The 21,662-nt window shown below is 41.9% G+C and overlaps 1 protein-coding gene across 3 annotated transcripts; it reads left to right on the top strand.

Annotated features, from left to right (window-relative positions):
- The first annotated feature begins 720 nt into the window (after positions 1-720).
- On the top strand, positions 721-21,164 carry Oat (ornithine aminotransferase). Of its 3 annotated transcripts, XM_026384326.2 has the most exons (12): positions 785-802; positions 1,821-1,878; positions 5,622-5,708; positions 7,857-8,084; positions 11,759-11,983; positions 12,093-12,188; positions 14,744-14,871; positions 15,680-15,802; positions 16,531-16,659; positions 17,553-17,666; positions 18,513-18,657; positions 20,027-21,164. In XM_026384326.2, the coding sequence occupies exons 4-12, from the start codon at positions 7,886-7,888 to the stop codon at positions 20,185-20,187; spliced, it is 1,320 nt and encodes a 439-aa protein (XP_026240111.1). In that variant the 5' UTR covers positions 785-802; positions 1,821-1,878; positions 5,622-5,708; positions 7,857-7,885; the 3' UTR covers positions 20,188-21,164. The 3 variants fall into 3 exon arrangements, with proteins under 3 accessions (XP_026240110.1, XP_026240111.1, XP_026240112.1); XM_026384325.2 differs by lacking the exon at positions 1,821-1,878 and having other exon boundaries at positions 721-802; XM_026384327.2 differs by lacking the exons at positions 785-802; positions 1,821-1,878 and adding an exon at positions 2,979-3,137.
- Positions 21,165-21,662: the final 498 nt, after the last annotated feature.

Below are 21,662 nucleotides of genomic sequence, written 5' to 3'. Positions count from 1 at the left end.
GAGACACAGGACTGGACTGCTCCTCACTTATTGGGTAACTGGCTTCTCCTCTCTGGGCCTTTGTCTTCCAGCATATAACAAATGTTGTAAACTAACCGATAACCAAATTTCTTCTGATTCCAACATGAGAGTATCTCGGGAGACCCATTTTGAGTTCTGAGTTTCATGGCACATGTGGAATGAGAAGGGCCCCGCAGGACAGTTGGTGCTCAGCGGTGCCATCGGTTTAGTCTCTAACATCAGCAGTGAACAGGTGGGCAGTGCCTTAGCTGGCCGCAGCGATGATTCTGGAGGAGGGTACAGAAGCAAAGCTCAGCTGTGCCGCACACCAGGGCATGGGGCCCAGCATCTGGGGCAGAGCTGGTGTTGGTGGCCGGGTAAGGCTCCGCGAGGTGGGGAATGGGAGCCGGCCGGGAGCGAGGTCGAACCCAACAGCCATCCCCATGTGCCTCCGCGGCGCAAAAGCAGCGGAGAACAAATCTTTCCTTTCCTTCGGGCCTCGGTCTTCTTGCCAGCAGAGGGGGGGCAGCGATGCTCAGCGACCAGAACCCTCTCAGCAGATGCAGGCGAGGCTCGAACCTGCGCAGCGAGGACCAGTCTCAATAAGCGGCCGCGGAAGGCGGGGCGAGGGCGAGGCCCACGCGATTGGTCCCCAGCGCTCGGCCCCAGCCAATGGGCGGCGAGCGCGTCCCGGGGCGGGGCGGACTCCGCGCCTTAAGGCTGGGTGACGCGCGGTGCGCAGCTCCTGTGCTAGACTGCTCGGCTGCCGCGTGTCCGGCTGCGGCCTCCCAGGCACCGTCAGGTACCGCCCGGGTGCCGCGGGCCTGGGGTCGAGCCTGAGGTCGGGGCCCGGGCGTGCGGCCGCCTCCGGGCTGGGTTCCGCGGGCACGCTGGGCATCCGCGGGCGGGCAGGCTCCGCCTCCGCGGCCCGCTGGCGTCGCGGCGGCTCGGACCCGGCGGCCTGGAACCCGGCCGGCGCATCCCCGGCCCGGGCGGCGGGAGGCAGGGGGGCTGGGCGGGCTGGCCGCGCTGTGGATGTGGCACCGGGCGGAGCCGGCCGGCCCTGGATCGCGGCCCGCGGGGGCCGGGCCTCGGCCCTTCGCCTTCCTGGTCCCAGCGCCCGGGCCCTCGGACTCGAGGTTTCCGGGAAGGAGGCGTTGGGGGGCGCGGGCACCCGGGCGCCCTGGGCTCCTGCTGGCGACGAGCAGGGTGCTTCGTGGGTACCGGGGACGGCGCAGGCGGCGGGCGACTTTGGTCTCTGGCGGGGTCGCTGATGCAACCAACGGGTGGGTCCGCCGCCTCTCGAGCAGCCCCGGCGCCCCGCCGCTAACCCTTTCCATCCCTTCCCTCTCCAGTTCTTTCCCCCTTCAGCCTTTGTGCAAATAGAAGAATTACGGAAGTGGGTCGTTACCGTGCAGTAACGTGCGCGTTTGCTGGGTGGTGTCCAGGGCTGGGGGCCAACGACCTTTCAGCGTGAAGACCCCATTCTCAGGGTCCTTTGCAAACATGGCTCAGCATGGTGCATTCGGGCTGCATTCAGCGGAACGCTTGCTCCTGGTGGACCACCGTGTCCCCTTGGGCCTGCTGAATTTTTCCTTCTTGGCGTTCAGCTTTGTGTTTTAGATAAACTGAGGGGCAGGGAGAGCGAGTTTGGAACGAACTGGCTTTATCTTACATTACTAACTTCCAGTTTCTCCATTCGCAGTCTCTCCTTCTGGGGTTATAAGAGTTTCTGTAGGTAAATTAGTTCCGTAACTTGAACCCAGGGCAGTTCTTTAAATTGTAATCCCAAATCTTTATCTTATTATGTTTTTCATTAGAATATCCGGATTCTTCTGGCAGTAGAGAATCTAGTTCTTGACTCTGAAGAAGATGGAGGTAGAATATTTTCATAAAAACAAGATTTAAATACAGAACTTATTGTTTGGGGTTTGCAGTTTTTCATGATGTTTAAGATTAATTTTGCATTCCTCCCAACATAAGTACTCAAAATTCTTAAAAAGGTACTTTTTTCTCAAAGAGGCTGTTTCATATGTTTTTCCTGCACAGTCTTGACTACAGTTATCTAGGTGCACATTTTATGCCCTTTACTGAGATCTTGAGGATGGTGAATGTCCTATCTTAAAATACCAGAGAATGGGTGGATTTTGGAGGTGTGTGAAGGGTGCAGTGTGGCTTACCCAATCTTTTCTCAGTAGTAATGCTTTAGTTGTTTGCCATTGACGTACTTGAGTTGAATTTTAGCCAGAATATTGCATTAAAAAGCTTTTGTTGGCAGAACTTTAAAAAAGAAAAAAAAAGGCCTGTGTTTGTGAATGGTTACCTCAGAAAAGTAAATATTTCCAATGGCTTTTTGATGACTTTACACTGACGATTCTTTCAGAGTAATTTAAGAAAATCATTTTTAATAATGCAGGCTAAATTAACTCCAGAATGTGGCCTTTTATGGGAATTCTGTGGTAGGAAGATCTACTGTAGATGAGATGGCTGATAGGGGGAGTGAGTAATGGTAGCCTGAAGGATTGTGTTAATTAGGTAGATTACTTAAACCATGAAGTGTTTAAAGTGTTTAGCTTGTCGTTAGTAATTTGTTCTCATTTCCAGATTCTGAGTGTTGATGAAATGCACAACAATAGTTTGTAACATTATTTTGACCTTCGAAGGCCATTAGATCTAGTAGGGTGGATTCTTGGTGAAAATATTAGTTTCTTCAGATGCAGAGAGTGAAAGCCTCCTTAGTTACCTCAGCTTGGTCAGGGATGGGTGACTGAAGTCTCATCTTGGTGGTCTCAGTCACTCTCTGTTGCCATCTGGAGCACTTTAGGAGTTGTGAGTCTATTCGGGAGTAACCTGGATCATCTGACAGGCAGAATGCCAACAGAATGCCCCAACCTGGGCCAAGTAAATTCTAAGACACGTTACTGACCTTTTAAAAAACACGAGTCCAGCAGGGGATAGGCATGGAAACAAGTGAAGTGTTAGGACCTGTGACAAAAGCTTGCAAAGTTCTGGGACCCTTCTGGAGGGACTTGTGTGGTGAATTCTGTAGGGGATGGTAGAAAACAAAAATAACAATGTGTATATAGTGTTTTTAGAAAAAAAAGATAATGGCAAGTCTCATATATATGGGGTTACAGGTAAGTTTCTTGTCTGTTTTTTGAATTTTTGTCAAGAAAATTGTGTTTTTTTTAAGAGGAAAAAAAATCTAGTTTAAGACCTGAAATATGGCATTGTTGACTTATGTTGTAGAAATTGATTAGTTTCCTTGTGAATTTAGGGCAGAAGGGAACTAAATGGCTATTTTGTGCCAGGCTTTGAGTTTGCATGTGAATGCCTTAATCCTCAGTGGTGACATTTAATGGCTTCAGCCTCATTTTGCAAATGGGGAAATTGAAGCTTAGAAGGATTGACAAAATTACCCAGAGAAACTCTACAGAATCACAGAATTTAAATCCTGGTCACCAAACTGTGGACATTTGACTCTTTTGATTTTTTCCAGACTCATTTGGAACGGGGAATTATTGATGTTGGCTATTTTTAAGGTCATCTTAATTCTCTTCTAATATTTCTTATATAGTGCCAAGCACAGTAACCTGAACACAGAAGGCTCTTTAATAGAAACATGTTTACAGGATTCTGGTACATCATGGTGTGTGTGCCCTGTGACCTTTCCCAGTCCAACTAAGAATCCAGAATTCATCTTTAAGGATGATTTTAATGTTATATCACTAATTTATGATTACCCTTTAGTAAAATTACCTGAACTCTGCTCATAAATGGATTTTTTTTGATCCCGTTTCGGTTGGGAATTAGTTGAACAGATAATTGTGGTATAACAAAAGAATGTGGAATTTCTATAATCACAAAGATTCTTTTCACTTGCAGTCTGTTAACTAAAAATGATGTTGTTCAGTGTGTTTTTAATGCTTTGTAAATTACAACCCCTCCATCCAACCCCCCTGGCCTTTTTTTGAGTGCCTCTCTGACTGCTACTAGTAAAGTCACAGTTGCCGTCATTGGTAGCTTAATCATCATATAGCATAGTTTCTTAGAATTTGACCCTGTCCCCAAGGAACCTTTGGACTTAATTATAATCAAGGTTGCTCATCCTAGGAGTAGTGGCTTCTACCTTTTTTTTAACCAAAAAAGTTTTCTCAAAGTTTATGAAACACTATCTTCTAGTTTAGCTTTGTTTGTGGCCTAAACTTTATCTTTGTCTAATGTAAAAACCAGATGGACATTCAATTTCATTCTCAATAGTGGTTTTTTTTTTCTGATTATAAATGTAATTCGTGGTCATTGCAGAAAATGTGAAAGGCACAGAATAGTGTAAACTGGCCACAGTGACCTTTTTGTGCCTGTCCTGATCTTTTTTTCCTTTTATCTTTTGTATCCCACATGTGTGATTTTATTTCTTCATTTGACATGAGACACCCCAACGTACCATCCAATGCTTATTTTAGGTGGCTACACTTTATGTATGTGATAATGTTACCATTGTCTACCTGTTGTCTACCGTCCTTGCTTCCCCAATGTTGAAGTATAACACCAGAGAAGCATGCCGAGGCAAGTTTAGGGTGGAAAGTAGAGGCTTTTTTAAAGGACAGCAGAAAAGACTTCTCCCGAGGGCTGGGGATGTGGCTCGAGGGCTGGGGATGTGGCTCGGGTGGTAGTGTGCTCGCCTGGCATGCGTGGGGCCCGGGTTCGATCCTCAACACCACATACAAAAACAAAAGATGTTGTGTCTGCCGAAAACTAAAACATAAATATTAAAAAAAATTAAAAAAAAAAGACTTCTCCCGAGGAAGAAGGGGACCCAAGAGGTGGAATCCATGGAAGGGCGAATGTATTCCCCTTTTTATAGCTAAGGTCTTCTTTTAGCTTTCCCACATTCCTGTCACATTCCTGTCCTTTGTTCCCTTTGTTCCTGTCCTGTTAAGGGTGGGGCACAGATGGGCCAAAGGAGTAATCTGGGCGGAAGGACTTTTGGGTCAGCATCTTCAAGTTTGCTGGGAGCTGTTTCATTAACACTTCTTTGGGATGGGCTCTGGGCCTTGGGGACATTAACATTCCAAGAGTGGTTCTGCTCCCCACCCCCCCATTCTCAACATGGCCTCATAATGAAACATCTTTTATACGTGGACGTTTCTCCACATTCCTGAACATTTTTTTAAAATAAAGTCTTGGGAGTCAAATTGTTGGTTGGAGTTTGAACACACCTAAGGCTTTATTCTGGCTGTAGATCTCTTTAGAAAGCTGCACCAAGTTTAGAGTGCCAGTAAGTATTGCTTGAGAGGATACATTGCTGTTTTATTATTAATTTGATAGGCAAAAGTTTATGTCATTGAAATATTTTAGTAGGTGAAACAAGTAGGCGAAACAATTGTACTGAGTAGCACATAAAGAACTGCATAAACAAATGGAAACTGAGCATTTTAGGCTTAGTGGTGTTCTGGGAAGTACTGTCCAGTACAAGTGGATGTTTTTGTAAGCAGCCACCTCTAGTCAAATGATTCTTATATCACTTTTTTGGTTGTTAATACAGACCCCTTTGAGAAAGTTATAGATCTTCTCCTTAGAAAAATGAAAACCTCTGCCTAAAATTCTGCATTGTGTTTTAGGAGTTATTGGACCTTCTGAAAGCCATCCTTGGATCTCAGGTGGAAAATCGGTATTCTAGTCTGAACCGTGAGAAATAAGAATCGTTGGTGAGTCTTTGGCAAACCAGACCTCTGATTTTGCTTAGCATTTGTAAATTCCTGAACACTAGCTTTGCTGGGTAGTGCCAAGTTGAAAGGGAAGTGAGCCAACCCAAGGACTGTGTTTTGCTAATTTGGCAGCTCATGTCTCGAATGCTGTAAGATTGTGCATGGTTTGACTTGTCATGGACAGGCTCTGTTGAAACATGAGTTAACCAGTCTTTAAAAAAATAAGTATGTATGCCTAGTTTTTGGCAGCTTTCTCCTAATCTTGAGTTTATCTTGAAAACTTCCCCCAGACATGATCTTATCCATGTTTTTGCATTTCCTTTTTGTTCTTAATTTCTTCTGTACCTTAGTCTTTACTTCATGACTTGTCACAATCCTGAATGGTAAACTGTATATAGAGGTGGGTGGGTCTGGTATTACTGTTGTAGGGGACAGATGAGACAGGACACCGAAGATCGCACGAAATAGTTTTATTTGGCTGCAGCCAGGTTCAGAGGGTACAGCTTTTGCTGTAATCAGTTAATCCCCTGAACCCCAAGTTCAGGTAGTTTCAGAACTTTATACCCAGCACATAAGGAGAGGGGCTTAGAAGTTCACAGTCTGCAGAAGCTCACATAAAAGCAGCTTTTTCTTTCACTGTTCTGGGCAAGTTAACCCTTCAAGGACAACACCTGAGAAGGGGAGAGCTTTTTCTCCCTCTTTCTTTCCTGCCCCCCCCCCCAGCTGTTACCATGGAGCCCAGTTGGTAACTTCTCTTAGAAATGTAGACATCTCTGTGAAGCCCAGTTCAAGGCCAGAGGCCTTATTAAAGGATTTGTCGTTTTATTTTCACATTTTGCATTTGCAAACACACTTTTACAAACTACTATACTGGGTAAATGTTTGTGAAAAACTAGTAAAGGGGCATTCAGCACCTGGAGTGCTGATTTCTTCCAGGCCAGTGGCCAAGAAAATAGAACAACAGGAAAATAGGAAGTTTGCTTACATTGAACTCTTTTGTAGAGACTCTTGCTGATAGTCCTAAAATCAATTATGGTGAAGATTTCTGAAGAAGATCTTCTGTGGAGGAGGGGGTGCCACTACACTAGGACTGGTAGGGAATGGAAACAGTAGCATGACTCTGAAATATGCAGACATACATCTGAGTGAATAGTATGTGCTCAGAGATGCTCAGTTTCTTTTTTTTTTTAAATAGTGCTGGGTAATTGAACCCAGGAACTCATGCTAGGCAAATGCTCTACCACTGAGCTGTACCCCTTTCTCTATTAAGGCTTTATTCAGTTAATGTATTTATTTGAGATGGTCTTTCTGTGTCGTTCAGGCTGGCCTCAAATTTGCAATCCTCCTGCTTCAGCCTCTCAAGTAACTGGGATATTGGTACTGAGTATGCCATCATGCACCTGCTCAGGTTTTAGTACTAAAATTCAAACAACTAACTTAATTGTAGTTTGATGTTTTCTAGGCCCTAATTGTCTTTTTCTCCTTCATTTATATTATTTTTTGGTCTGACTATAAAAGGCTGTTTAAAACTTTCACAAATTAAATTACAGAACATTTTCCTTAGTCTTTTTGCCTTTCACCTTTGTTTTATGATAAATTTGACCTGCAGAATTTTTATATATTTGTGGCTAATAAAAATCTTACTTTTTGTAGTTTCTTTCTTTAGGTTTAACCTCTTCCCATCCCGCTGAAGTCGACTTTTCCTCTCCACAGTTTTTAGTTTTCCTTTAGGATGATCCCTAATATCTTCGTAGAAACTAAATTGTTTCTTAATTGCTTCACTCCCCACAGAAAAGTACAGAGTCAGATACAAAAAAGAAGCCAGCTGAATAGGGTGGGCTGGGGGAGGGTGGTGGTGGCAGCTGAGGTCTGTAGTTCCTTCTACTCTGGAAGCTGAGGTGGGAGGAGCACTTGAGCCCATGAAGTCAACCCCCTCCAAGGCAAGGAACAGAGAGATCAGATGATGCCAGGTCTCAGAACAGACAAACCTCCCAACCCCAAAATCGTTTTGGGCCCTGGCTCCTGCCCCAGTGTGTGTCTAGTAGCCTTCTCTGATTGTGTCCCTTTTTAGATGCTCAACAGATGCTCAGTGAGCAGAGGCTGACTATGGGAAGGCTTGTCCTCAATGCCTTGTCTTTTCTTTGGCAGGTCTGTGGTTTTCCTACTTGGAGGACATAATGTTTTCTAAGCTAGTGCATCTGCAGGCTGTTGCCGTGCTTCGCCGTGGAGTTCATTCTTCAGTGGCTTCTGCCACATCTGTTGCAACTAAAAAGACAGTCCAAGGACCTCCATCCTCGGATTATATTTTTGAACGGGAATCTAAATATGGTGCACACAATTACCACCCTTTACCTGTCGCCCTGGAGAAAGGGAGAGGTATGTATTGAGTAGTTCACTTTTTTTTTTTAAATTTTTTTTTTAGTTGTCAGTGGACTTTATTTTTATTTTTAATTTATTTATATTTGGTGCTGAGACTTGAACCCAGTGCCTCACACATGCTAGGCAAGTATTCTACCACTGAGACACAATACCAGCCCTGCTTGAAACTTTTTATAAAAATGAATTGCTTCTATATTCTCTATTTCCCCAGATGCATTGAATGCCCGTGTTGTAGATGAGGTTCATTCAGCCTTGCAGGGCATCCAGTGTCTCCATGGGTCCACAAAAATGAGCAGCTAGTCTTCCTCATGGTGGGCCTCACCAGAGGGAATGTGGGAGAAATACAGAAAGTACCATAATATCGCTGTCTTTTTTTCCCCCTTAGCTTTGATTTTGGTCTAATTTTTGACATAAAGGAAAGTTGTAACAGCAATACTAAATATTTTCTTTTACTTTTTTTCTTATTCAGATTCCCTGAGTGCTAACATTTTACTGCTTTTGGAATGCTCTCTTTCCCCCTCCCAACTTATGTACTGTACATTTTTTCCTGAGCTGTTGGAGAGCAAGTAGCAGACATGATGTATCTTCACCCCTGAATACTTAGTGTGTCTTCCTAAGATATAGGACTTTTATCTTGTGTAATTTTACTAAAATCAGGAAATTAACACTAGTATAACACCATTATTAATCAAAAGATCCAGATTCATTAGTTGTCCTTCATAACAAAAGAACTTTGGATTGAGTTACATCCAGGTGTCAGGTTTATTGTCTTTTTCGTTTTTTGGTCCTGGGATTAAACCCATGGGACTCTACCATTAACTACATTGCCTGCTCTTTTTAATTTTAATTTTGAGACAGGGTTTTACTACCTTGCTAAGGCGGGCCTGGAATGCATTCTTTTTTTTTTTTTTTTTCAAGAGAGAGTGAGAGAGGAGAGAGAGAGAGAGAGAGAAAGAATTTTTAATATTTATTTTTTAGTTCTCGGCGGACACAACATCTTTGTTGGTATGTGGTGCTGAGGATCGAACCCGGGTCGCACGCATACCAGGCGAGTGCGCTACCGCTTGAGCCACATCCCCAGCCCTGGAATGCATTCTTCCGGCCTCAGTCTCTCCAGTTGTTGGGATCCTAGGTGTGTGCCACTGTGCCTGGCAGGTTTAGTTGTCTTTCATCCAGAACAAGTTCCTCGATCTTTCTCTTTTTGATCTTGTTATGTTTTGAAGTACACTGGCTGATTTTGTAGTGCACTGCCGTTTGTGCTGGTGTTTGCTTATGATGGCAGTCAGGTCAGACACCTGTGTGCAGTGGTGTCCTGCCCTTCTCAGTGCATCACGGCAAGAGATGCCCATTTACTGCCTGTGTTGCCTTCCATCACTTGACAAGGTGGTGTCTGCCAGGCTTCTCCTGTGCAAAGTTACATTTCTCCCTTTGTATTAAGAATTTTCTAGGACATAGTTTGAGACTGTAAAGTGTCCTGTTACTCATGAAACTTTTACTTCTAATTTTAATACCTATGATTCTTGTCCAAATAAACTATTACAGTGATAATTGTCAAATGGCGACTTAATCTGCATTTTGAGATAATAGCCTTAACAAATTAGACCAAACTTTATTATTTGGCTTTGTGCCAGAAGATGAAAATATATTAAATATTTTGTCATTACCAGTATTATTTGGGATCGGTACTATAATATAGACATATTTTCTTTTGACTAATGAAAATATAGATTTATGTATTACATATTTGGAAACAATTTGTTAAAAATTTTCTTCACATACATTAGCAGAGTGTGGACCCTGAAAGTCTGGCTGCCTGGGGTCTAATTCCTGTTTCCTGTGCCAGCCCAGGCTAGTTATGACATGAGCTTCTATTTTTTTAGCTCTAGGTACAATAGAGATGGTAACCCTCATAAGGGGGTTTTTGATAAGGTGTGAAAGCACATAACACAGTGTGGCACATGGTAAAAGACGAGTATTAATGTCTACAGTCAAGGTTTTTTTTTTAAAAAAACTGTAATGTACCTAATGTAAAATTTACCATTTTAAGCATCCAATCCAGTGGCATAAAATGTCATTTACAATGTTGTGTAGCCACCACCTTGGTCTAATTCCAGAACTTTTTTCATTACCTCAAAGGAAAGCTCACATCCATTAAACATTCATCCCCTTTCCCCCTTCCCACAGCTGATGGAACACTGAGCTGTTTTCCGCCTTTTTATAGATTTGCATATTCTGAATGTTTCATGTAAATGGAATCTATACTATGTAGCCCTGTATGTCCAGTTTTTCACTTGGCCTAATGTTTTCAAGGTTCATTCATCCATGTTGTAGCTTGTATCAGAATTTCATTCTTTTTCATGGCTGAATAATATTTGATTGTAAGTACTACATTTTGTTTACTATCCAACAGCTGATAACATTTGGTTTTAGGTTTTGACTATTGTGGAATAGGGCTGCTATGAATGCCATACAAGTTTATGTTTGAACACCTGTCTTTCAGTTCTTTTTGGTATACTCTAGGAGTGGAATTGCAGGGTCATATGATAATTGTGTGCTTAGCTTGTGGAGGAACTGCCAAACTTTTTCATAGCAGCTCTATCATTTTATGTTTCTACAAGCAATATATGACAATTCCAAATTCTTCACATCTTTGCCCAAACTTGTTCTTTTTTTAAGATTATCAACATTCTAGGGAGCATGAAACAATATCTTATTGTGGTCCTGATTTGCATTTTCCTAATGGCTCATGATGCTAAGAGTCTTTTCCTGTGCTAGTTGGCCATTTGTTTTTGGAGAAATATCTATCAAGTTATTTGTCTATTTTTTTTTTAGTGGATTTTGTTATTGAGTATAAAAGAGTTCTGGATACTAGATCTTTACCGATACATGATTTGCAAATATATCCCTATTTTTTTTCTTTTGGTACTGGAGAGTTAAACCTGGGGTACTTTACCACAGAGCCATATCCCCAGCCCTTTTTACTTTTTGTTTTGAGATAGGGTTTCACGAAATTTCTGAGGCTGGCCTCAAATTTGTGATCCTCCTACTTTAGCCTCTGGAGTTGCTGTAATTGCAGGTGTGTACCAATTAACCCAGCCATTCCTATGCGTTGTTATATGTCCTCTAATAATTATTATCTATCGTGTAACTTCTCTACTTTTTTTATTTTTTGGTAATAGGGATTGAGCCCATGGACACTAAACCAGTGAGCCATATCCCCAATCCTTTTTAATATTTTATTTATAAATAGTCTCATTGAATTGCTTAGGGCCTCACTGAATTGCGAGGCTGGCTTTGAACTCACGATCCTTCTGCCTTAGTCTCATGGGGATTACAGACGTGTGCCACCATGCCTGGCTAACTTCTCTACTCTTAAATCCTAATTTTGCCTGCTAAATGTTAAAATTAGGTAAAGGTATCACTCCAGAATTCATAATCTTTTCATGCTGTTCTTGTTCAATGTGTATTTTGAAGCTGGATAGATAAAATATATCCTTAATAATTCCTTATAAACTGAAGTTTATTATGCTTGATCTAAAATAACTTTAACCATAAAAAAATACGTAGAGTTTTACACATAGGCATTAGAGGGCTTGCTAGCAGTCTTAATTTTTGGACTTCATGTCATGTAGTCATTTTCTAAAATTGTTTCCCTTCCTGACATATTTTAGGAATTTATGTGTGGGATGTAGAAGGAAGAAAATATTTTGACTTCCTGAGTGCTTACAGTGCTGTCAACCAAGGGCACTGTCACCCCAAGATCGTGAATGCTCTCAAGAGTCAGGCGGACAAGCTGACTTTAACATCGCGGGCTTTCTACAATAACATACTTGGTGAATATGAGGAGTATGTTACCAAACTGTTCAATTACCACAAAGTTCTTCCCATGAATACAGGTAAAGCATTTCCTTTTTTTTTTTTTTTTTTTGTTAAATCCCCAAGAAAATCATCTTAATTCCTGATGATTTAAAGCCTTTTTAAATCTGAGCATTTCCCCCCAACTAGGAGTGGAGGCCGGGGAGACTGCCTGCAAACTTGCACGCCGGTGGGGCTACTCTGTGAAGGGCATTCAGAAATACAAGGCCAAGATTGTGTTCGCAGGTACTCAACACTGAATGCTGTTATGATTTCAACATACAATTTCATTTTCCATTTTATTACTGATGAAATATTTCTAATGTACTTGCTTGGTACATGATACGTTATTTGCTGAATGTTTCATAAAAATCAATGAGGAATTTCCTCTTGTTGGATTTGAGTTATTTCTTCATATATGAGATTTTCTTCCTCCCCCAAGTGAGTGACCCTATGATTAAATTTCTCATCTACATATCAGATTTTTTTTCCATAGCAGTTTTCCAGTTAATTGGCCTATGTTGGAGGGGTTTGTCATGTTTTGGGGTGAGGATATGTTAGCAGGGCCACATCCTATGTACTGTGTGACTCTTGAGTCTTAATATTGGATGTACCATTGTGCCAAGTCCTTCTTAGACGCTATAGGGAGAGGAGGCCTGGGGTTGCCCCATTACACTCCTGAGAATGACTGAGAGGAACAACTTGAATTCTGGTTAGGGAAGCTAACAGTGAATTGAGGTGATGTCATCTAACTTTAGGAGTCTTTATATGATGTTCAAATAACAGGTTTTGACTTTTTAAGGTTTGATTTTAATTTTAAAAAGTATATATTGATTTATCACTCTGGTCAAAATTATTCTTGTGTTAATTCTTTTTTTTTTTTTTTAAAGAAAGAGTGCGGGGGGGAGAGAGAGAGAGAGAGAGAGAGAGAATTTTTTAATATTTATTTTTTAGTTCTCGGCGGACACAACATCTTTGTTTGTATGTGGTGCTGAGGATCGAACCCGGGCCGCACGCATGCCAGGCGAGCGCGCTACCGCTTGAGCCACATCCCCAGCCCCTTGTGTTAATTCTTAATAATTGAAATCTTTAACATTTTACCTTGTGAACACATGCTGTTGAATTATAAATCCCGTAACACAGTATAAGCCAGAGTTCATTTGATGGACAGAAGCAATTGGTATTTGAGGTGACATATTAGTTTTCCAAAGAAAAAAATCTTAATATAACTCTGTAACTTGCCATTTTAAAGTCTTATGCCTTAGTTGTAGGACAACATAACTGTCTCTTGCAAACAAAAATAGTATTTTTGGTGATTTTCATTCTTACAGACTATTTCCAGTCTCTTTCATATTAGCAAAGGGTGCAAAGATATTTTCACCAGAGTATTGAAAGAAGCTGGTGAGTCTGTGGGGTGGAGAGACAGCGGAAGACTGTCCCCAACTGTAAGTCCCCTATACCTGCAGGGTGAGCTGTGGAGGATGAGACACCTGAGGTTAGGCTGAGAACAGATAGGCTCCCGGTCTTATCAGTGCATTTTTTCATAAGCCTGGTCAGAATCAAAACACTCCTGTTTTTAGATGAGCAAAAGACAGGGTTACTTGTGGGCAAGAGGAGGAGAAGGAGGAGGCCCTTGCAAGAGTAGCACTTGGAGATGCCAAGAAGCGTTGCAAATAATCCAATACTGAGTTAATGGCATTGCTGAAATATGATATGTCAAGAGCTTTGTAATGTTTTGAACAACTAATAATAAAAAAAAAGTTAAAAAAAATAAGAAAAGAATTGTAATGCAAAAAAAAAAATGGCATTGCTGCTGGCAGAGGTGCTGGGAAGATATAAAAACATCCTTAATGTAGGTGAACCCCTAACCTCTCTATTATTCTACATTCCTTTCCTTCTGGAATTCTACCCCATCTGAAGTTACCTAGTGAGATACTTTGCTGGCATGTGTTATGGTGTTAGTTCCCTACTAGAAAGGAAGCTCCCCTGAGGGCCAGGGAGCTTGCTAGTGTGATCTCCCTCCTCTGCTGCTGGAATAGTGCCTGACATCTAGTAGGTCCTCAGTCACATTTATTAGTGGGTAGAATAGTGGTCCTGAAGAAAGGCAGTGGTCTGTCATTTAGATGATAAAGTACTGTAATAGCAAGGAAGGCAAAATGGAAAGTGATTGGTTGCCTCGGGATCTTTTCTACAAATGAAATTGAAAATGCATTCTGTTGGTAGTTACCCTGCAGTATTAGGGTTTTAAAAGGTAAACTACTGATTCTCTATGGAAGGTATTCTCTTTCTCATATCAGTATCATAAATGTGCCTTCTCTAGAAAACATGCACTGCAGATTGGGGTTGGGAGGAGTCCAGGTAAAGTGAGTGAGTTTATCCTTAGGGCTTTATACGACAGCCAGGAGGCTCAGTGGAGAAGGCCTCAGTAGGAGGAATTCAGTAGTAATTCCAAGGCCAGACCTAGTAGCCTTAGGTCAGATGAACCAAGGTGTTTAATATTGAACTAGTTTTTTTAAAAAAATTTTTTAATATTTATTTTTTTAGTTTTTCGGCAGACACAACATCTTTGTTTGTATGTGGTGCTGAGGATCGAACCCAGGCCGCACGCATGCCAGGCGAGCGCGCTACCGCTTTAGCCACATCCCCAACCCCTTGAACTAGTTTTAATAGTAGAAGCTCATCAGAGGTTCTCCAAAGTGAATTCTTTTTTTAGTCAGAATTCCCAAAGTATTTTGTATGGGTAATACTTATCAAATTTGTGGGTTTCTTTAGAATAATCACTGTTTCTTTCTCCTTTCTAGCTGGAAACTTTTGGGGTAGAACATTATCTGCTATCTCCAGTTCCACAGACCCAACCAGTTATGATGGCTTTGGACCCTTTATGCCGGGTTTTGAAATTATCCCATATAATGATCTTCCTGCACTTGAGGTACTTCAGTGTATCATGGTGCTTAGCTCATAGTGAATACAAATTATTTTGAATGATTTGCTGTTGAATATGTGGATTAAAAATATGCTATGTGGGCAGAGAAGATAGCTCAGTGAGAGTGCTAACCTAGCATGTGTGAGGCCCTGGGCTCCATCCTCAGCACTGCAAATCAACAAGTTATGTGAAAGTTAAGTGAAAATTTGTCTTATTCAAGTTGGGTCAAAGTTTCAGACTCATTCTCGGTAATGATCAGTACTTTGCAACAGTTCTGAGGTCTTAATCCTTAGGACCAACCAACCAAACAGCCTCTTCAGGTTTGTATCTTTCCTAATATCTTGGGTATTACCTGCTTAATTCCTAGATAAAATTTCAGTTTTCAGCCAGCTTTTTAAAGTCATCAAATAGGGTCTTTTTTATTTTTCTTTTTGATGTTGGGGATTGAACCCTGGGCCTCACCCATGCCAAGCACATGCTCTACTACTAAGCCACATCCCTGGCTCCCAAGTGGAGTACTTTAGTAAAAAAGCCTTAAAATAGCTTTAAAATGCCATTTGCTATAGGTTTTATTTATAATATATTTATATGTTGGAAAAATATAGGATAGTATAATTTAAATCTGAAGTATTTATTGAGTGTCTGGGAATTGAACGCCAGTAGGGAATGTTACATTTGTGAAGTAGAATATAAGTGTAAGAAACTTGATTTGCATACTTAAAACTGTTGACAGGAAAATGTGTAGTATATGCTTTTAGATTTCCAAATATGGTGGAAAGAAAGTTGTTAAAACTTACTCCTGTTTCTTTTGTAGCGTGCTCTTCAGGATCCCGATGTTGCCGCCTTCATGGTAGAACCAATTCAGGGTGAAGCCGGCGTTGTTGTTCCGGATCCAGGCTACCTAGTGGGAGTGAGAGAACTCTGTACCAGGCACCAGGTTGTCTACCCTAACAGATCTAGAGGCTCCTGCCTGACTTCTGTCGGGATTCAGTTGGGATAAGTGTGGAGATTAAATCGCCTTTCCACTAGAGGGAGACATAATCCAAGAGTTTAGGAACTTGCAAGTACTTAGAGATTGCATGGGAGGCTAATTTTTGACAGTTCTGGAACCCTGGGCCAGAGCCTCTGCTGTGGGCAGAGCTGCAGACCTCCAGGCCCTCACTGTTTCCCTCCTCTCTTCCCCAGGAGCCTTGCACTCTTGATGTCTCCCAAACTCTATGCTGTGTCCCTCTGCTCCAGAAGTTATGGCCAACCCCTTCTCCCACCAAGGCTGATATTAGTGTATTTTGTTTGCCATTGACAGTTTCTGTCACATGGAAGCTATCTGAGGAACGTTTATGGGGCAGTTAAGTGATTTTTTTCCCATAGGGTAGCTACCGCCAGAAAAGTCTTCCAACTCTCTAATATTTGCATAAGTGTTCTCCACTGTTTAGAGCAGTATCCCATGGCCTCCTGGGGAGGTAGTGGCCCCCTGCCGCAGACAGCTGGTGTGTGTTGGATTCATAGGGTACTCTCGAAGTTGTGTGGGTAATTAAGACATTTTCACAGATTGGAGGTCATGCGGAATTATACATTTGCTGGGAGAGGGAAATGAAATAAGTTGTCACCATCTTCTCTGTGGAAATGAAAAATGAGAATTAATGCTGTTGTGTTGTTTCCCAATAGGTCCTGTTTATTGCTGATGAGATTCAGACAGGGTTGGCCAGGACTGGCAGATGGCTGGCTGTCGATCATGAAAATGTCAGGCCTGACCTGGTTCTTCTTGGAAAGGCCCTTTCTGGTGGCTTATACCCTGTAAGTTTAGTGTTGAGTTTTCTTTCCATTCTCTGCTCTCCTGAAGCATACCTCTAAAATACCTTCACATTACTGATTGTAGCAATTCGTGCCTTTCAGATGATGGGGTTTTAAAATTTTTAAAAATTTAAAATGTTTTTATTTGTTCTTTTTGGACATACATGACAGTAGAGTGTATTTTAGCATATTATACATACTCGGAATATAACTTACTAGGATAGGTGGTTGGTTTTACCAACAGCACTGTGGGCCACCCGGATATTTGTAGTAAACATTTTCTGTTTCTGTCTTAGTTGATTTTGCCTAAAGAGTGGAGCATGCCTTGGAATTTGCCGTGGCATTTGGTTGGATGGAAGCATTTTACCTGAAACCTCCTTTTGTAGATGTCTGTCCTTTTTTCCCAGTGTGTAGAAATATGGTATAACTAATTGTTTAGAACCATGCCTACTGAACACAGAGATTGAAAACAGTAGTGTTTTGTTGTAGTTCTTGGGTTTGCTCTCCAGAACTACTAGTTGGTCCAGATGAAGGCTCTGAGGAGAGGAGTCACTGCTGGCTTGTCTTGCTGAGGGGATGTGCAGCTTTTTTTCTAAGCACCCAGACAGAGCATTTCCCCTTGAAATTGGAGGAGATCTAAGTTATATCTTACAGAAATAGCTTTTCACTTTTAGTTCCAAAGTTGTCTCGTTCTGTGCCATTGAAGTGCACCTAGTGTATTTGCAATGTATTCGGTTATCACTCTGCTGGTGGTAGGGTGACAGATATAAACTGTTGTTTGTTGAAGGTTTTGTGTATCTTTAATATCAAATTTGTAAAAATATTTGTGTTCCTGGTATGCTAAGAATGAGAATACTTAGTCTGAGAAATGACAGGGAGAACTCACTGTCTTCTAGGTGTCCGCGGTGTTGTGTGACGATGACATCATGCTGACCATTAAACCAGGGGAACATGGCTCTACATACGGTGGCAATCCACTAGGCTGCCGCGTGGCCATTGCAGCCCTTGAGGTAAAACACTTAACTACTTCTTTAAGTAGTGTTGAAGTGATTTTTAATTTGGGCCCATGATGTAATAAGAAATTTAATAAGATTGTGAAATATTAGAGAACATGAAGTACAGAGGAAAGATTTCAAGAGCACAGCATTCTCCAAAGGTAAATTTAACCTGTTGCCTTGGGTTACCAGTCACAGGGGCCTCTGAGAGAATGCTAATCTACTGATCTACTTTTGGCTTAGCAAGCAAGGGTACCCCCCAGTGTGGATTTTGTGGTCTGGAGGTAGATAGAGCCCGTGCTTAGCATGCCTGAAGTCTTGGGCTCAGTCCTCAGCTCCACACACAAAATGTAGAATTTCAGTGCTTTTAGACTTAGGCATAAAATCATTACATAGTCTTTGATGATGGATTTTTTAGAGGAAAGAAAGGAAACTCTGCAATTTAAAAATTAAAGTCTTCAAATTAACAACAAATTATTGTGTCCAAATGATAGTATATCATAAATTACATGAAATACATCTTTATTTTGCCTTGAAATCAGATTGACAACAGGTATGTGACTAAAGCAAAGCTCTGAGCTGATGTCTGTTTAATTAGACAACAAATGAAAAAAAAAAAAGAAAACTAAGTTACTCTGTAGTCATGTTTCCTTTGCTTGTAGTCCATGTTGCCCTCCAAGCAACAATTAGAAAAGGGCATTTGTTTTTTTTATAACTTTACTTTTTTATGTGGTGCTGAGGATCGGATCACTCAGTGCCTCACATGTGCTAGGCAGGCACTCCACCACTGAGCCTGAGCCTCAACCTCAACAACTAGAAAAGGGCATTCTTAACATTCCTCAAATTTTTCTTTAATTATAGGTTTTGGAAGAAGAAAACCTTGCTGCAAATGCGGAGAAGATGGGTATTGTTTTGAGAAACGAACTCATGAAGCTGCCCTCTGATATTGTGACTGCTGTGAGAGGGAAAGGGCTGTTAAATGCAATTGTTATTAGAGAAACCAAAGGTATGTCGAGTACACATTTTACTCCTCTTTTTTTTCTTTAAAGGAAGAGCCTAGAGTACGTGTGACTTGTTAGTTGGATGCCACTGTAGTTGGGTATAGGGACCCTCTGCTTGAACTGTCCGCTGGCCAGATGGAGTAGTGCGAGCACACATTTAACTGACTGACCTGCTGCCACTCGTCTGAGGCATCAGTTTTTCTGCCTTCAGGGGGTCACACAGCACTTGGAGGTTCTGAGTTATTTTCTGTCAGTCTGGACAGAACACTGTGCTTGGGAGTTTCCTCTTTGCTGTTCTTTTATCCCTCACCCAGATCCTGTCGGAGCAGTAATGATAATAGCAATGAGGATGGTGTTGATAATACAAATAATGCCAGCTGTCACTTAATGGAGGGTTCAATGTTCTAGAGTATGTTGGTAATAACCTTCAAGGGCTCCTTTTTGGATTTTCTTGTGATAACATTTCCTTTTAAAGCAGCGATTCCAGGCTCGACTGCACTTTATAGAGTCACCTGGGGAGCTTTCTAAAAAGAGTCAAAGCCTGGCCTCGCCCCAGAGATTTCTGATTTGATGGATCAGGGTGGGGCACTGGCTTCAGCAGTGGCTCTTGGGTGATTTTGATGTGCAGTCAGGGTTCAGAACATGCCGTGAAGGGATGAGTCTCGTCCCACCGCTCGGGCAGCAGGTTCATTTTAGGGATGTGTGGTGATCACTGGGTTTTGGATATTGCTCGTTCTGAGTGAACTTCGCGTGTCACACCCAGGTTTTCTGGGGTTAGTTCCTATATAATCAGGTTGAGCATTCCTAATCTGAAAATATGAAATGCCCCAGAATTTCAAGGTTTTGAGCACCAGCATGACACCAGAGGTGGAAAATTCCACACTTGACCTCATGCCCTTTTTATTTTGAGGCAGGGTTTTTTCTAATTTGTTGAGGGTCTTACAGAGTTGCCAAAGCTGGTGTCAAACTTTTGATCCTCCTGTCTCAGTCTCCTGAGTAGCCGTGAGTACAGGTGTGTGCAAGCACACCTGGAAAGAATTTATTTGCTCATGTAATTTTAATTTTTTGCTTTGTTTTGGTTTTTTGACAGTACTGGGGACTGTACATGCTAGCCAAGTGAGCTTCGCACCCAGCCAGGAGTAACTTAATTTTTAAGAATAACAGCAGGGTCGGGTATAGCCCAGTGGTAGACCACTTGGGTACTATCCCTAGCACCAAAAATTAAACAATCAGAATAAAGCTAGCTTGCAACTTGGTGCGTCTTTTCTTGAGTAGGCACTGGGATTCTCTTTTGCCAGCTGTCACCATGTACATGAAGGGGATGTTCAGACATCTGTCTCTGATGAGCACATGTGTGTGACTATTTTTCTGTAGATTATGATGCTTGGAAGGTGTGTCTGCGGCTTCGAGATAATGGGCTTCTGGCTAAGCCCACCCATGGCGACATCATCAGGCTTGCTCCTCCGCTGGTGATCAAGGAGGACGAGATCCTGGAGGCGGTGGAGATCATTAACAAGACCATCCTGTCTTTCTGAGGGTGGGACCTGTTTAGTGGCTCCTGGGGGCTGGCTGGAGATGGGGGTCCTGAGACAGCCTGGCTCTGAATGCCAGCACATTCCACTCCCACATGCCTTCAGAGTCTGTTTTGGGACATATATTTTTTTCAGTTGACACTTAGTAGAGTGACATTTATGAACCTGCAGGTGGCTCTGTGGCACAACTAAGAGAATGAATGGCATCTACATGTGGTTTAGTGTTCTGAGGCATATGTGCTTTCTAAGGTGAGTTGCATCTATCTGCATAGAGACAGCCTTCAAATCAAGTCCTTCAGTATAATTTATACGTTTTATAATTTCCTTGCCTGGCATAAATGTTTTGTATTTGAAAAAGTTATCTGAGATATTACACAAAAGACTTGCTTGACTATAACATTGAGTCATTGTAATCACTGAACATTAGGATGATTAATGTTAAACATATGTAAAAAACTAGTTTGAAGTAAACTTCATATTGGCCAACACCAGAGTATTCTACGGATAACATCATTTCTAATTAAGAATTCATTCCTAAATTATGTTTTAAGTCCTTGATGATAATTTGTAAAAATATTGCTTGTTTTAAATATTTCTTTAAATTTAAAATAAAGCTTTTATTTACAATGTCAACCTCTTGGGGAATGTTCTTACCTTGCTTTATTCCTGTGTTTTCTAAGAGCATTTCAGCTCTTAGAAAAAAGAAAATACAAAAAAAAAGAAAATACAAGATTCTCCTATACCCCTTTCAGAACAGTGGCTTTTTTCCTGTGCATAGATACCATTTTTCTTAAAGTTACCCTTTCTGTACGTAATGTTTTCCAACTTTACTGTTTTTCTTTTAACCCAGAGTTTTGTATTTCTGGTCATTATAAATTCATCTATTCTGTGTGTGTGGATGTGTTACAATTCCATCTCATATTGGGGCCTTTTCGCTTGTTACAGGCTTTTCGCTTCTTAAATAAAGCTTGTGACTACTCCATGTTGTCACATAGTGTGTTTTTTTTTCTTTTCATTAAATCTTACTGACTTTCTTTTTGGCGTGAGCATTCTTGTGGAGTAAATCTCTAGAAGGTGCTCGCTGTTCAAAGGGAATGGACTTTTTAACGTTCAGTGGTGTCATTGTTCCTTACCTCCCTCAGGTCCTAGCATGGGAACGGGTCTTTGGTTCTTGGGTGGTGTCCTGTCACTTCAGAGGAGGTTCAAACGCGTGGGCAGTTACAGGGAGGCCAGTTGCAGTTGGGTGGCGCTGGGGCCAGCTAGGTGTACAGCCAAGGGCGAGGACCTCCATCTTTGAAATGGTGCTAAAAGGCAGCCTGATGCAGGGTATGCACCTGAGTCGGTTTCCCCTCAGCTCCTGGGGATGCCCGAGCCAGGAATCTCAAATTCTCCTCCTGTTCTGCTGTGCAGCCTCACAGGATGGGGACATCTCACTGGGACACTTGTAGGTTTAGATCTGTGCTTCTCCATGCTGGCTG

This window comes from Urocitellus parryii, chromosome 5 (genome assembly GCF_045843805.1).
Source record: "Urocitellus parryii isolate mUroPar1 chromosome 5, mUroPar1.hap1, whole genome shotgun sequence".
Lineage (NCBI taxonomy): Eukaryota > Metazoa > Chordata > Mammalia > Rodentia > Sciuridae > Urocitellus > Urocitellus parryii.
This window is presented reverse-complemented; position numbering and strand designations above follow the sequence as displayed.

Coding starts and splice junctions, on each gene's coding strand:
- Oat (XM_026384325.2), top strand. CDS start 7,886: ATGTTTTCTAAGCTAGTGCATCTGCAGGCTGTTGCCGTGCTTCGCCGT. Junction 15,803..16,530: donor AACTCTGTACCAGGCACCAG/GTTGTCTACCCT, acceptor GTTTCCCAATAG/GTCCTGTTTATTGCTGATGA. Junction 17,667..18,512: donor TGGCCATTGCAGCCCTTGAG/GTAAAACACTTA, acceptor CTTTAATTATAG/GTTTTGGAAGAAGAAAACCT.